At 51.7% G+C, this 15,995-nt stretch overlaps 1 protein-coding gene across 6 annotated transcripts in view; it reads right to left on the bottom strand.

Annotated features, from left to right (window-relative positions):
• Window positions 1–13,709, bottom strand: part of EPB41 (erythrocyte membrane protein band 4.1) — a 244,419-nt gene extending 230,710 nt beyond the window's left edge. For 3 of the 6 annotated variants that reach the window (XM_031934452.1, XM_031934447.1, XM_026457223.1), the window contains exon 1: window positions 13,571–13,709. Coding sequence is in view for 1 of the 6 variants with exons in the window: in XM_026457220.1 (XP_026313005.1) it covers window positions 6,987–7,000 (14 nt within the window). In the remaining 5 variants the exon portion in view is untranslated. Of the gene's footprint in view, window positions 1–5,950; window positions 6,050–6,986; window positions 7,049–13,570 lie in introns of those variants that run through there. The other 3 variants (XM_026457221.1, XM_026457220.1, XM_026457222.2) reach the window with 3 other exon arrangements.
• Window positions 13,710–15,995: the final 2,286 nt, after the last annotated feature.

Consider the following 15,995-nt stretch of genomic DNA (forward strand, 5'->3'; position numbering starts at 1 on the left):
AACTAAATATTTATTGAGTGAATGAATAACGCAATCAATCCTATACATTTCTCAAGTCCTTCCTTCTTAATGAACTCTTTTATGACTTCTTGTTATCTCTACCAATCATAGAATAACGATGACAACAACGACAATAATAATTCCAACATGTCTGTCAGCTACGGACTGAGTACTTCATACGAATTATTTAATTTAGCCCTTAAATAATCCTATGAGAAGATGCTAATATTTTTCCCATGTTATAGGGGAAAAAACGGAAGCTCACTTAGGTAAAACAACTTGCGAAAGGTCTCACAGCTGGTAAGGGATGAAGCTGGGATTTAAACCAAAGTCTCTCTGCTCACAAATCCCTACTTTTAATCCTGTAGTATTAGTAGAAACCTCTGACCTCAATCCATCCCCTTCCTTTTTTAAATCAGAAAATGAAGGCTCAGGAAGGGTAGGTAATTTGCCCAAGATCTCACAGCATAGAGAGCCAGGGGGGCTGGTGTTCCTTCCACGCTACCATTTTTGGGACTGTGAACCAGGTTTTCTCTTTTTGGCCTATTTCCCAGCCTCTGTGAAAGTCTTGAAGTCATCTAGCTCCCGAGGATGGTTCCAAGGAGTTCACAGTCCATCACTGTCCCCCCAGCGTAAGCCTGGATGGCATGGGGCCCTTCCTACTCTCTGCTTTTCCTGAATGCCTGCAGTGGCATCATCAGAGGCTGTAGAAGGGAACCTGTCTTGGGTGGGGCTAGCGTGTCCCAGGAAAGGGGGAAGAGGGTAGGGAAGCATAACAGATGCTGAGCCTCCTGCTTTAAAACTGGCTTATCAGGTACAATTTGTTCAATAGAAACCGTAGCAGATACTCCCAAGTCCCTAGATCAGGAAGGGGAAGGGCAGAAGAAGTTTTTAAGAGGCAGCAGCTATAACAGCTTCCTGCCACTGAGGACTCACTAGGTGCTTTCTGTACATTATTGCCGATCCTTACGGTAAAATCAGTGCCACTCTACAGTGGAGAAAACTGAGGCTCGGAGAGGTAAAGTGACAGCCAAGACCACTGCACCACATGCATCTATGGGACAGTGCACAGAGGGTCTGGAGACCTGGGCTTCTACTGTATGACCTTGCACCAACAGACACTTGCTCTGATCTGAGGTCCCTGTGTATGTTCCATAAGGGACTTGGTGACTAGCGTCTGTTGTATGATCCAGAAGGCTGAGGGATCCAGCTCTACCCTGACCACCAGACCTCCAGAAATATTGAACATCACACTCTTCTCAGAAGTACCAGAAAAAAAGGGCTTCCTTATCCACTCCCAGAGGGGGAGAAAAAAAAGCTATCTCTTTTCTATTTTCTAAATATGTGTCCTGTTTCAAGGCTGCTGCTGGCTTTGGCCTCCAGCCAGGGCAGGGCCTCTAGTGCAGGGAGTGGGAGAGTGCCCAGGCCTCAGGACTGAGAATCCTGGGGCCCAAGGCCAAGGCAGGCAAGGGGCAGGAGGGGCGCCAGCTTGGCAGTGGGCCAGGACCCCTCTGAAGACGGGCTTGTTTCTTTTTTTTTTTTTTTTTTTGAGACGGAGTTTCACTCTTGTTGCCCAGGCTGGAGTGCAATGGCACGATCTCAGCTCACAGCAACCTCTGCCTTCCAGGTTCAAGTGATTCTCCTGCCTCCCGGTAGCTGGGATTATAGGCATGTGCCACCACGCCCGGCCAATTTTGTATTTTTAGTAAAGACAGGGCTTCTCCATGTTGGTCAGGCTGGTCTCGAACTCCCGACCTCAGGTGATCTGCCTGCCTCGGCCTCCCAAAGTGCTGGAATTACAGGCGTGAGCCACCACGCCCGGCCAGGTTTGTTTCTTAATATTTTCCTTCTTTTCTTGGCTAGAATGGGCTGCCAGGAGAGGTAAAGGGGAAGCAGTGGGCAGGATCAAGAAGATTGAGGAGTCCAAATAATGATGGCTTAATTAGCTCCTGTTTATGGGTGCCCAATACCTACAGACACTGGGCCAGGCCATTTTTGGAGATTATCTCATTGAGGCCTCCGCCCTTCTCTGGGAGGAAAGCCTGCTGTTCCCACTTTACTGAGGCGGAAACTGAGGTAGACAGGGCAAGTGAGTGACTAGAGGTCACATGGCTTTTCAATGGCAGGGCTGGCAGGGCAGCCAGGTTATTGACTCCTGAGAGAGGCAGCCACTTGAATGGGCTGGGATGGTGGAGAGGAGGGGAGAAGGTGGGAACTCAAGGGGAGGAGCAGCATGGGAAGGCCCTGGCAGTCTCTCTGAGCAGAACAGGCAGTTGTGAGGGTGCAGGAAGGAGAGGGGAGCCAGTTACATCCCCAAAGCCCTGCCTGACGTGGGCCTTACTTCCCTGACCAGCCTCATCCCCTGTCACTGCCTGCCTCTCCCTTTGTGCTCCAGCCACACCAACGACAGTGCTCATCTATCCTGAGCACAGTATGCAGGCTTGAGCCTTTTGCACATGCCATTCCCTATACCTAGAAAGTTGTTCCCACCATTGCCTACTTAGAGAGCTCTTACTCATCCTTCAAAGCCCAGCCTAGCTCTTTTCCCCTTGATGCGCCTGAGTTAACCACCTGCTCCCCTGGGCTCACTCTCACATGGCAGTTCATCCTTAAGCAGCAGGAACACTGCGTGAGTCACCTTTGTGCCCCCAGAACCTAGCCCGTCAGTTCTCAATAAATGTTTACTGTCTTTAGTTGTATTTTATTTATCACTGAATCTTCGAGGCAAGCAAAACAGATTTTCTTATTCTCACTCTCAAGGCAAGGAAAAGGAGGGCAAGAGAGAGGAAGTGATAGGAGTACCTTCTTTCTTTTTTTTCTTTTCTTTTTTCTTCTCCTTCCTTTCTGTCCTTCTTTTCCTTCTTTTTCCTTCACTTCCCTCCCTTCCTTCCTTCCGATCTTCCTACCTACAGGGGTTTCACTTTGTCAAGCAGGCTGGAGTATAAATGTGCAATCACAGCTCACTGCAGCCTTGACCTCCTGGGTTCAAGGGATCCTCCCACCTCAGCCTCTTGTGTAGTTGGAATGATAGGCACATGCACAATGCCCAGCTGATTTTTGTATTTTTTGTAGAGATGGGGTTGCTCCATGTTCCCTAGGCTTGTCTTGAACTCCTGGGCACAAGTGATCCTCCTGCCTCAGCCTCACCAAAGTGTTGGGATTATAGGTGTGAGCCACCAGGCCTGGCGATTCCTGAGGTTGCACAGACACTCAGTAACACTGGTAGGTCTAGAACCCAGGGCTTTTCTGCACCACACAGCTCCTGCCTGGCTCCCACCCCAAAGAGGTCTCATCCCTACCAGACCTACCAGGGTCACCACAAGGGAATCCCAAGATAGGAGTGGCTGCCCTGGGCCCTGGTGGCCACAGGCCTTGCCCCAGTGTTCAGCTCAGGCATAGCTGCTGCCTAAGCTGAGGGGAAAGGTAGTGAGAGCAGCTAAATAGCTTTTACCCTCAACCCAACTGTGCCTCCTCCTCCCAGATATGTCCCTCAGGCAGAGACTCCAGTGGGCCCCACTGGCCCCAGGCCCCAAGATCTCCCTCTGGCCCTCTCCTCTCCTCCCTGGCCACTGCAGTTCATTATCATGCCCTGCTGGCTCTGCCTCCTAAACAGACTTCACATGGCCCACTGCTCCCCATCCCATGGCACAGTCCCCAGCCCAAGATCTCGGCATCTCTCACCTGAACAGTTCCCCCTGCCCCTGTCCCTGCCCCTCCCTATTTACTATCCAGTGACTCCCCATTGCCATGGGTCAAGTCCTCCTCACTGTCATGAGCCTGTCTCTTCAGCTGCATTTCCCCAAGTGCAGGTCATGGCTGTGTACCTTGGCACATGCAGTTCCTTCGACTAGGAATGTCTTTTTTCCTGCCCTCTACATAAGAACACCTATTCAATAAAGGTGGTGTTGGTGGTTTCTGTATCCTTCTTCCCAACCAGACTCCAAGCTCCTAGTGGGGAAGGTGGGGAAGGACTACACAGATTCATCTTTGGGCCCCATGCCCAGCACAGGGCCTGACATAGAGGAAAAGCAGATGACTAGGAAACGGAGGTACATTCTTACTTCCATAAAACCACTTCCCTCCTTTCACAGGCCTTCAGGAGTCTGTCAGACTAGGCTGCTATCCACCTGTCCCCAGAAGTTCTCTCCCAGATCTGGTCTCTCCCGTCCCAAGAGGAACATCTTTATAATCCCCAAATCATATTCATAATTATAATAACGACAACCATTGCTACGATTTGTTGAATGCTCACCATATGCCTCATTATTTAATCCTCACAAGAAGTCTAAGAGGTAGGTAGGTTCTTTTATTTTCCCCATTTTACAGGTAAGAAAACTGAGGCTCCAAGAGGTTAGATATCTTGCCTAAGGTCACACAACTGGTAAACAATAGATGTGAGATTCAAAGCCAGGTCTGTCTGACCCTCAAGCAGCAAGCTGTCCAGCCTTCTCCTGTTTTCTATTATCTTTTCTCTTTAAAACTCTTACAGCAACAGGCCTGGGTGGGGGTGCAGTGTGTGTGTATGAATTTATTCATCTGACGAACACGCCAGTAGCTCCCACCAGCCCTGTACTGGTCACTGGCGATAGACAAAGAGAATTTAGATGTGCACTCTACCTCCTTGAGAGAGATAGGAGAGTTTCACATTAAGAATTTGGGCCTGGCCGGGCGCGGTGGCTCAAGCCTGTAATCCCAGCACTTTGGGAGGCCGAGACCATCCTGGCTAACACGGTGAAACTTCGTCTCTACTAAAAAAAAAAATACAAAAACTAGCCGGGCGAGGTGGCGGGCGCCTGTAGTCCCAGCTACTGGGGAGGCTAAGGCAAGAGAATGGTGTAAATCTGGGAGGCGGAGCTTGCAGTGAGCTGAGATCCGGCCACTGCACTCCAGCCCGCGACAGAGCGAGACTCCGCCTCAAAAAAAAACAAACAAAAAAACAAAAAAAAACAAACAAAAAAAAGAATTTGGGCCTTACGGCAGGGCTTGGTGGCTCACGCCTGTAATCCCAGCACTTTGGGAGGCCAAGGCAGGTTGATCACCCGAGGTCAAGAGTTCCAGACCAGCCTGACGAATATGGTGAAACCCCCATCTACTAAAAATCCAAAAATTAGCCAGGCATGGTGGCGCATGCTTGCAGTCCCAGCTACTGGGAAGGTTGAGAGAGGAGAATTGCTTGAACCCAGGAGGTGGAGGTTGCAGTGAGCCGAGATTGCACCACTGCACTCCAGCCTGGAGCACAGAGTGAGACTCCATCAAAAAAAAAAAAAAAAAAAAGAATTTGGGCCCTGGCGTGAGCAGGCTTGGTTCTGAGCCCCAGCTGTACCCCTAAAGAACTGTGGGATTCTGGGTGACTCATTTGGCTTACCCAGTGCCATGAAGCAGGGATAATAATGCCTGCTTCAGCGGGTCTCCTAGGTCACTAGGAGGAATGCATGAGATAATGTGTCTGAAATAGCACAAAACCAGCCCAGCCCATAAGAAATAGCCAATAAATGGCAATAATACACATGATGACTAGCAAGTCCCAGGCTCCCTTGGCCACGGTGGGATGTAATTCTCCAGGGCCCTCCCTAGAGTCGCCTCAGCCAGAGCCAAATAGGAATATGGATAATAATGCCTAATCCACCTATTTTCCAATTAAATAATTCTTCAAGGGAGGTGTCTTTTCATAACCCTACTTTACAGGTAAGGCAACTGAGGCAGAGAAGGGGTTACAGAACCAAGTCACACAGCGAGAGTGGCTGAGCTGGAACCTCCACTCAGCTCCTCCCACACCAGGCACAGCCCAGCCCTTGTCCCAGGGTCCTGGCCAGCCTGCTGGGAAGTTCAGGGGCTCCTGCGATTCCAGTCCCAGCTGGGTGAGAAGTTAAAAGTAGGAGAAATGAGCCAGAAAGAGGAACACATAGTCCCCTCCCAGAATCCCAGGATGAGCCCAGGGCTGGGAAGTTACCAAATGGGGCTCTGTGCTGCGCTCTTCTCATCAACTCCTTCCCACACCAACGTGTTGTGATATGTACATCACAGATGAGGTCTTCAAGACTCAGAGAAGAGCATGCCTTGTCCAGGGTCACACCTGGATAAGGAAAAGTGGCAGTACTAGAAGGGCAGAGTCCCTCCTCATCCCTCCAGTTTCTGCCCCAGATCTTCCCAGCTGCCTCTCTTCTGATGAAAACTAGAGGCTCTGTCACTCCCTCTCCAGGAAGTCCAGTTGCCAGGCTGCTCTCTGTGCTAATTGATACATGCTTGGTTCTTGGCCCCTTACTAAGTTCAGAAGACCCAGAGCTCACTTTACCAGAGCCCGGATCCCCAAGAAAGTCACAGTCTATTGAGGAAATAGATAGGGAATTTACATCACTATCTATAGATAGAAAATAGGGAATTCACGTCACTATCTATAGAGAGAAAATAGATAGGGAATTCACATCACTGAGGCCCTATCATGCTGGGCCCTTTTGTCCATTAGCCATTTAATCCAATACAAAGCACATTGATAGGCACACCATAAACAATCAATAAATATGTTCATTCCTTTGGAAACATTCAGTGAGCACCTACTATGTGCTACTATACTCTAGGTGCTGGAGATACAGCAGTGAACAGATGAACAAAAAATCCCTGCCCTTGTGGGGCTCACACGAATGAAAGAACAAATACACTTGTGTCCCGTAAGTATTCATATTCTTATTTTGCAGATGTGAAACTGAGATGCAAAGAATCACCCACCTGTAAGTGACAGAAAAAGGATTCTATTCCAGCCCAGTCTGCCCCAAAGACTTTGCACTGTAGCATGTGACCAAAAAATCAGCACCCAGTATGTTTAATTGGTAGGCCCTGCTTGTGGTAGGATCCTAACTTCACAGAGTGCCCTCTCAGCATTTCTGCCCCTACCCCCAGGCCTCTCTTTACACCTCCCAGTGGCCTCAGAGCCACAGGACATGCATTAAAATCAGCTCCCGTGGCAGTCGTTAAGTCAAACCATTACTCACCCAGAAGCAGCCATCGGGGTCACGCAGCCAGTCCGGGAGAGGCCGTGGAGCCATCACCGCAGTGGCACATGGAAGCAAAGGACAGCAGTGAGACACACAGCACAGCCAAAGAAAAAGTCCTGTGGGGCCCCTACTTCAGCTAGGGCCTGGGCCAGGAGGGAACCCTGCCCTCCCTCTGCCTCTGGGGTCTTGCTGGGGCAGACAACCTAGTCAGCAATAATCTGATAATCCACCCTCAGCTCATCAGGTCGCCAGGGCCCAGTCCACTAGAAGCAGCAGTGTCCCTGTGAACAAACATTAACTGAGCACCTGCTGTGTGCCAGGGGTTGGGGATACGGCCTGAAGAAGACAGACATGGCCCCTGCCCTTATGGAGCCTACAGTGCAGTGAGGAGACAATCATGTAAATAACTATTGAATTACAACTGTGATGACTGCGTCAAGGAGGAGACTTTAAGAACCTAAGCCAGCCGGGCATGGTGCCTCACACCTATAATCCCAGCACTTTGGGAGGCTGAGGTGGGAGGCGTGCTTCAGCTCAGAAGTTCAAGACCAGCCTAGACAACCTGGGGAAACCCCATCTCTATAGAAAATACAAAAATTAGCTGGGTGTGGTGGCACGCCGCTGTAGTCCCAGCTACTCGGAAGGCCTAGGTAGGAGGCTCCCTTGAGCCCAGGAGTCCAGGCTGCGGTGAGCCGTGATCACCCCATTGTACTCTAGCCTGGGCGATAGAGTGAGACCCTGTCTCAGAATAAAAGAACCTGACACTTGCAATCCCAGCACTTTGGGAGGCCGAGGCAGGCAAATCACTTGAAGTCAGGAGTTTGAGACCAGCCTGGTCAACATGGTGAAACCCCATCTCCAAAAATACAAAATTAGCCAGGCATGGTGGCAGGTGCCTATAATCGCAGCTACTCAGGAGGCTAAGGCACAAGAATTGCTTGAACCTGGGAGGCCGAGGGTGCAGTGAACCAAGATCGCACCACTACACTCCAGCCTGGACAACAGAGTAAGACGCTGTCTCAAAAAAAAAAAAAAAGAAAGAAAAGACAAGCAAAAGAAAGAAAGAAAAAAAAAAGAACATGGGAAAATTCTGACTTCACTATTTATGGCTCTACCTTTTGTGACATTGGGGCCATTTTGTTTTGTTTTGTTTTGTTTTGTTTTGTTTGTTTGTTTGTTTGAGACGGAGTTTCCCTCTTGCCCAGGCTGGAGTGCAATGATGCGATCTCGGCTCACTGCAACCTCCGCCTCCTTGGTTCAAGCGAATCTCCTATCTCAGCTTTCCAAGTAGCTGGGATTATAGGTGCATGCCACCAGGCCCGGCTAATTTTTGTATTTTTAGTAGAGATGGGGTTTCATCATATTGGTCAGGCTGGTCTCAAACTCCTGACCTCAGGTGATCTGCCCCCCTCGGCCTCCCAAAGTGCTGGGATTATAGGCTTGAGCCACCTCACCCAGCCTCATTTTTACTTGTCTATGCCTCATTTATTCATCTGCAAACTGGAGATAGTATCAGTATTCACCTCACAGGGTTGATGTGAGGATTAACATGGGTTAATACATGTAATACGTCTGGAAGAATGCTTGGCACACAGTAAACTGTTCAGAAGCGTTTGCTATTGTCATTACAGGGGCTGTCAGCATGGGTTTCAGAGGGACCCAGCATAGGTGACCTACCTGACAAAGTTGCTGTAGGGGGTTAATGAGACAGTGAGAGGTGAAGTTGAGTACAATGCCGGGTACCAGCAACTGCGCAATAAACGGTGGTGTTATTCTTTTTTTTTTGAGACAGAGTCTCGTTCTTATTGCCCAGGCTGGAGTGCAGTGGCGCAATCTTGGCTCACTGCAACCTCTGCCTCCTGGGTTCAAGCGATTCTCCTGCCTCAGTATCCCAAGTAGCTGGGATTATAGGCTCCTGCCACCTCGCCCAGCTAATTTTTTGTATTTTTAGTAGAGACGGGGTTTCACCATGTTAGCCAGGCTGGTGTCGAACTCCTGACCTCAGGTGATCCGCCCACCCTCGCCTCCCAAAATGCTGGGATTACAGGCGTGAGCCACTGCACCCGGCCGGTGGTGTTATTCTTAGGGCTTCTCTCCAGCATAACCCCTGGATAAAGCATCTCAACAGAGGAGCTGTCGGAAATGCTCCCACCATCACAAACACAAACCCAGAACTGCAGCTTTGGACTGAAAAATGACCAGCAATCACATTCTCACCTGATTTTACAAATGCCTCATCTCCTTTAACCTTCACAACAACCCAGCAAGTGGACAAAGGAGAAACTTAATACTCCCTCTTTAAAGATGAGGACAGTGAGGTGAAGGGACTCTCCTGTGTCCTCAGGGATGCCACTTCACACCTCCAAGCCTAGTTAAGTGGCCAACCCAGGATTCTAGCTCACAGCTGCCTGGATTTTGTTCTCTGGGTTTTCCCTTGATTTGTTTCCCTTCAGTTTCTGGGGTACTGGCTGCACAGCCCCAGACAAGCCTTTGAACCTCTCCAACCTCAGTCTGTTCATCTGAAATATCTATCAAACAGCTGGCACAGGATCCAAGCTGTTCCTGATCCAAACTCTTCCTTCACAGACTCAGTCACTGTCACTCCAAGCCCTCCTCTAACCCTTTATCCTATTACTGACCTCGGCCACTAGCTGGGTGGTCAAGGAGTGTCTACACTCATTTAAGTCCATGCTTTACAGATGGGGAAACTGAGGTCCAAAGTTGGCCACATGCCCAAGGTTGCCTTTCAGTGCCCGGTCTGGCACCTGGGCAGTAGCTGGGTGGGGTTGCCCCTCTGGGGATACCCCTAGTGGGCCCTGGCTGACCTGGAGGTTGCTCCCTCTGCCCCTTTCTCTCTATGCTGGGCCCAGGAGCCACCCAACAAAGGCAGCACAGCTCGTTCCCCAGCGCCCCAGCCTCAACATCCCAGAGCTCAGAGCTTGCTCCAGCAGGGGTCAAACAGTTCCATAGGTAAGGGCTGAGCAATGTGGGCACCTCAGTACCCATGGGGTGGAGTTTAACTTAGTTAAGTCTGGGCTTTGGAGTTGAACGTAAGTTCAAATCCCAGCTCGGCCACTTCCCAGCATTGTGACTTTGGTCAAGTCTGTTCAGCTCCCTAAACTGCAAAACAGGGATAATATTTCCCTCATGAGGTTGTAAGGATTGAATGAGTTAATGCAGCATATTAAATGCTTAGGACAGAATGTTGTGCATAGTAAGTGCTTAACAGGCAGTGGCTATAATTATGATTAGAGAACAGAGGCCAAGAACAGGACTTGTGGGCCCATGATACTCTGCCTTCATCCTGCTCCATCCTATCCCCTCACGTGGGGTGAGGGTAGAGGGTAGACTAAGTCCCAAACCAGGTCCTGAGGCTATAGTAATAGGTGCTGGAAGACCCATAGAGACTTTAGACTTATCTCCCATACTCATTTCACAGAAAGGGAAACTGAAACCCAGGGAGAAAAGTGACTAGCCCACAGACTATAAAGGAGTGGAATCCCACCCCACTTTAATAAATATCAGAATCAGCCAGGCACGGTGGTTCATGCCTGTAATCCCAGCATTTTGGGAAACCAAGGTAGGCAGATCACCTGAGGTCAGATGTTCAAGACCACCCTGGCCAACATGGTGAAACCCTATCTCTACTAAAAATTAAAAAATTAGCTGGGCATGGTGACAGGCGCCTGTAATCCCAGTTACTTGGGAGGCTGAAGCAACAGAATCGCTTGAACCCAGGAGGTAGAAGTTGCAGTGAACAGAGATTGTGCCACTGCACTCCAGCCTGGGCAACAGAGTGAGACTCTGTCTCAAAAAAATTAAGTTAAATTAAATTAAAATTAAATATCAAAATCTTAGGCCCTGGGAAAATTCTGAACTCCCCTATCCCCAGGAACTGTCGTACAGACCCATTCTGCAAACACCTAACAAATCTCAGGCCACCATAACTCTACGATGAGCCCTCTGTGGGTATGCTGCTCAGCTCTGTGGCTGGCAGACCTGTATATGGTGCACAATACGTGCTCAGGAAAGGCTTAGAGAATAACCAAATGAAATTCGCTTTGGTTCCACACCTCTGCTCAGGCTTCCTCTCCAGAAGTCTCTCCTTGCATCTCCCCTCGTCACTCCCACCCCAGCCTCTGTCTCACCCTGCAGCCTAGGTTCCATCAGCTGGGCTCAGCTGCAGCCAACAGAGGTCTGGACCTCCATGGGGCACAGTGTCAGCATCTTCCTAGCTAGATGGATGTTCCTGCCCGGCACGGCCAGCCAGGCCCCTGGCCATGGTCCATTCTGCAGAGAGGGTGCTGGCCCTGCCCTGCCATGTCTCCACCCACACTGGTCTGGGGAGTAAGGCAGCCTGGGTGGGAACTTCTGTTGGCACCTGGGGCGTACAGGAGGGAGGCCAGCCCTGGTCTAGGAGGTGGATGGATGGGCCAATCAGGAGACAGCTGGGTGTGGGGCCTCCTGGCCTTAATGAGTACCACCCACACACCCAGGCACTCCACCCATGCCCCATGTTGCTGGGACCTGGCAGGTGGTGCCTGGCTCTCCTGTACATACAGTGGAAACCTCAGGGCTTCCCCACTCCATTCCCTTCTTAAAACACACTACCGGCCTGCTATCAGACCAGCTACCATCTGGTCTGCATACACATTGCTTTATTTGATGCTGCTTATGCCTGCAAGGTCCAGATCATTGACAAAGGACAAGCCTAGGACTCAGAGAGGTGAAGTGACTCATGCAGGGTCACACAGCAGGAAAGTAGAAGGGTCAGGATTCAACCCAGTTCTGCTGTGTGCAGAGCCTACCAGGCACTGGATGTCCCCTTTCCTCCCTCCGTCTGCTCCTTTCAGCTTCGGGCTCCCTTTCTTCTCAAACCTCCTACCTCCTTGCTCAAAGTTTCTCCGTGCTTAGAATTAATAATTCCTGGCCAGATGCAGTGGCTCACGAGGTCAGGAGATGGAGACCATCCTGGCTAACACAACGAAACCCTGTCTCTACTAAAAATACAAAAAATTAGCTGGGCGTGGTGGCGGGTGCCTGTAGTGCCAGCTACTCAGGAGGCTGAGACAGGAGAATGGCTTGAACAGGAGAGGTGGAGCTTGCAGTGAGCCGAGATCAGGACACTGCACTCAAGCGGGGGGACAGAACAAGACTGTCTCAAAAGAAAAAAAAAGAATTAATAATTCCCACCTCACACCTGCTTTAACGCCTTATTTACAGTTATTTCTGAAGTGTCTGTCTGACACTCAGGAGAGAATTCAAGGCAGGGAGTGACCCCAGTGGGTGCTCCTTAGACTTGTGGGTCTGTCATTCTATATCCCCACCCCCCTCCCCAACATGCAGAAGTCCCTTGGGCCTCCTCCTGCTGGTCTCTTCCCCACCCAGCCTCCTACCAAGACCATCCTCCCGGCCTGGAACTTGGTGGAGGTAGGGCGCTTGCTGAAGCTCCGGGGCGCGTGCCAGTGCTCTGGCCCCTCCCCAACCCCTCCCGCTCCCCTTCAATAGCTGAGGACCTGACCCTGACGAGACACTAGGCAGCTTTCACAGGGACTCCCAGCTGCCTTAGGCCCAGCCCCAACGAGGCTCTGTCCAAGCCTCCTCCTTCTAGAGGAGAGGCGGAGAGGGGGTCGTCCGTTCCCGAACCCAGGAGCTGTGGGTCCTGGAATCACCTTCCCCAACCCTCCTCTTCCCTCCCCACTTCTGGAGCGAGCTCGGGCTCGGGTTGGTCTGGACAGGTCCCTGCCCTCCAACTAGCTGGAGAGGAGGGGTCCTGTCCCACCCTGAAGAGGTGGGGCCTGCCAGGAAGTATAGGTAAGGGCGAGACAATTCTTGAGGAAAGAGGACACAGACAGGAAGAGACAGCCAAACAGAGACGACAGATGAGAGAGACAGGGAACCCAGGGATGAGAGCGAACCGGAGCCTGAACCGGACAGAGAGACCCAGGAGACCCAGACAGAGGGAAGTGCCCTAGACCAAGCCTGGCAGGGAGGGTGTGGGGCTGGCGCGGCGGCCGGGGGGGCCACCCTGGCGGGCACAGCCGGCGCCCCAGCTCGCGGGTCCCTGGGTCCGGAAACTCAAAGTCAGTTACGTAAGGGTCGGAGCGGGGCGCGGGGCTCCAGGCCCTGGCGCCCCCTCCCTCTGCGCGCCGCCCGCCCGCTCCAGCGCTGCTGCGGGCCCGGCAGGAGCATGCGGGGCCGGGCAAGGCGGGGCTGGGGGGCGGTCGGGGACTGCGCCGCCCTGCAGGGACTCGCCCGGGGACACCGAACCCAGGACCCCCGCCCCAGACAACCAGGACCGGCCGGACCCGGACGTGTCTAGCTCCGGATCCGAGCTCCCGGACCCCCTCTCCAGACTCCCACGCCCCTCCCTGCACCCCGAACTTTAAGACGCCCAGACTCCTTTGGACCCCAAGTTCGGATTCTGAAATCTGGGACCCCCGGAACCCCTCAATCCCTGACCCTTCGACCCTCGTCTCGCCTCTCCCGGGACGGTCCGAGCCCTTGGGGGTGGGTTCTTCTGTCCCTCACCCTGTCCCTCCCGGGGACCGAGGGTCGCCCCCCAGGTGGTCCAGGCTCACCTGGGCTGGGTGCGGCGGGGACCGGGCCTGACCGCGTTCTGGCTCCGCGCCGCTCTCGCCCTTTAAGAGGTTCCTGCCACTTTGCCCCGCCGGGGCCTCCACCTGCACTGACAGGGCAACTCCATCGTGAGGCCCCGCCCCGCCCGCTAGGCCCTCTGATTGGCGCAGGCAACTGCCGATCAGCGGGGCGGGGAGGAGGAGGCCGGGGCAGAGGAGTGCGAGAGTCGGGGCTGGGAAGGGGCGGGGGCTGCAGGTGTGGCCTGGTCCGGCGGGGACACTGAGCCGGGGGCTGCTTTGATAGACCCCAGAGGTCAGGGGAGGGAAGGGTAGGGACTTCCTGGATTGACTGGTGTGACGTCATATGACAAAAGTGTGAAGCAATTTGACTCGTGGTACTGCCCCTAAGGGTACTAGGTAGAGGAGTTGGTCAGAGGGGATCTAGGGAAGTGACCCTGAGGAGACTTACCTGGATCACCTGTCCTACTACTTCGTCAGGCTTGACCTTGAACAAGTCACTTCTCTGGATCTGAATTTCCTCAACCTAAATATTACAATGTTTTCCTGAGAATTAGCGATGTAAGTTAAATGTCAAGCATAGGTCTAGTACACAGTAGGCGTTCCGTAAATGCGAGTTCTGGATCCTGCCATGCCCGCCTTGCCACTCTTCTCAGTGACTTTTCCCCTCCTGATGGTCCATTCCATCAACACTGGCAGGGGCTTCCATGGTCACTGGCGGAAGACTCATTCCCTCCCTCCCATCTCAGGCCTGGGCTGGCTTACATATGCCCATGTCAGGAAGCTCACCATCCCGCAGAGTGGCCTCTTTCATTTTAAAACCAACCCTGACACTTCAAAAGCTCTTCATCACAGAATCACAGGATCATAGAATATTCCAGGCCAGAGCACTATGGAAAACTAATCCTTTCTTTGGACAAATATGGCAAACGGAGGCTCACTGAGGACAAAGCTGCCTTCCTCTGAGTGTAGTGGTCTTCCTACTAAAGTGATCGTCCTACTAACTCGACTTCCGGTGTTCCAATCCCCAACGCTGCCGCTTCCTGAGTTCCGTTGGGTGAGTTACTAACTCTCTCCAAGCCAGTTTCGTCCTCTGCAAAGTGGGGTTAATAAACGTATTTTCCTCAAGGGTTGTGGCAAGAATTGAATGAAAGAATCCATGTCAAGTGCTAAGAACAGTGCCAGTCCCAGAGTAAGCATTCAATAAGTGGTAGCATTTATTATAATTATTGATGTTATTGTTATATTGATATATAACTGAATTAAAAGTCATACATTGACTGACTCTCCCCCTGCTCCAAATTCACTGAGGCCTTCTCTGAGTCAGGTCCTGTTTGAGGCTTCAGGGCCCTGGTTCCTGCCTTCAAGGAGCCCATAGTCTAGCAGAGGAGGGTCAGACTGAGCCCTTAGACCTGGGAGATGTTTTCTGATAGAGGGAGGTGGGCTCCAAGGGACTAGAGAAGTGTTGGATCCTTTGACCAGAAATCAGGACACTTGAGACCCTTTCAGTCCCTAGCCCTGTGAATCCCCTGGGGAAGCCTGGCACACACACAACCAGGCTCCCAAGCACATTGATGTACCCTGCACTTACCTATATCGCACCTGCCCACCAGACAGTATTGCCCAGGGGTTATGAGATAGGGATTTGGAGGCAGGTGAGTCTGGGTTTTGGGCCTTGGGACAAGCCACCCACCCCCCACCCCCGGGTAAAATGAGATTAATAATAGTGCTAACTTTATATAGAGCTGTTGTGATGATTAAATGAGAGTATGTGAAAATATATTTCAAATAGCAATGACTCTAGCAGCATTTTTAAATTGCTCTCACACGTACTCATGCACCCAGGAGAGTGCAGGCTGTCAAATCTTTAATTTGGCCTCTGCAAACAATGGCTCCTCCCCCAATCCCATCCCCACCCCTGACTCAATCACAGGGCTAGGGAAAGGAAAACCCCAGCAGTCAGGTGGATGGGGTGATTCTAAAGAGCTGCTATGGGCCCTGCCCCCTCCCTGCTGGGGCAGCCACGTGGCTCTAGCTCAGTTGGGCTGAGCTGCCTGCGGGTGACTCAGCAGTGCCAGTGCCTGCCCCAGCCTGATAAGAGAGTGTGTGTGTGTGTGTGTGTGTGTGTATGTGTTTGGGGTGTCCAGGGAGGGCTGTTGCTGAATTTGTGCGTAGGGAATACATTTGGGAATACGCTTGTGATCCTGTATCTCTTGTTTCTGTGCATTTGTGTATGTGTATATGTAGGGGGGTGTGTTTTGGTGCTTGTGAGGGTGTGCCCACGTTTGTGAGTTTATATAGAGGGTATGAATCTGTGTCTGTGTCCTATAAACAGGCTGTCCCCTGGGTCTCAGGCCCTGGGACCTAGAGAGCTCTGCCCTGTCCCATGGCCCTCCTGTGTGTGTGTTTC

The sequence above is a fragment of the Piliocolobus tephrosceles genome, chromosome 1 (assembly GCF_002776525.5).
Source record: "Piliocolobus tephrosceles isolate RC106 chromosome 1, ASM277652v3, whole genome shotgun sequence".
NCBI lineage: Eukaryota > Metazoa > Chordata > Mammalia > Primates > Cercopithecidae > Piliocolobus > Piliocolobus tephrosceles.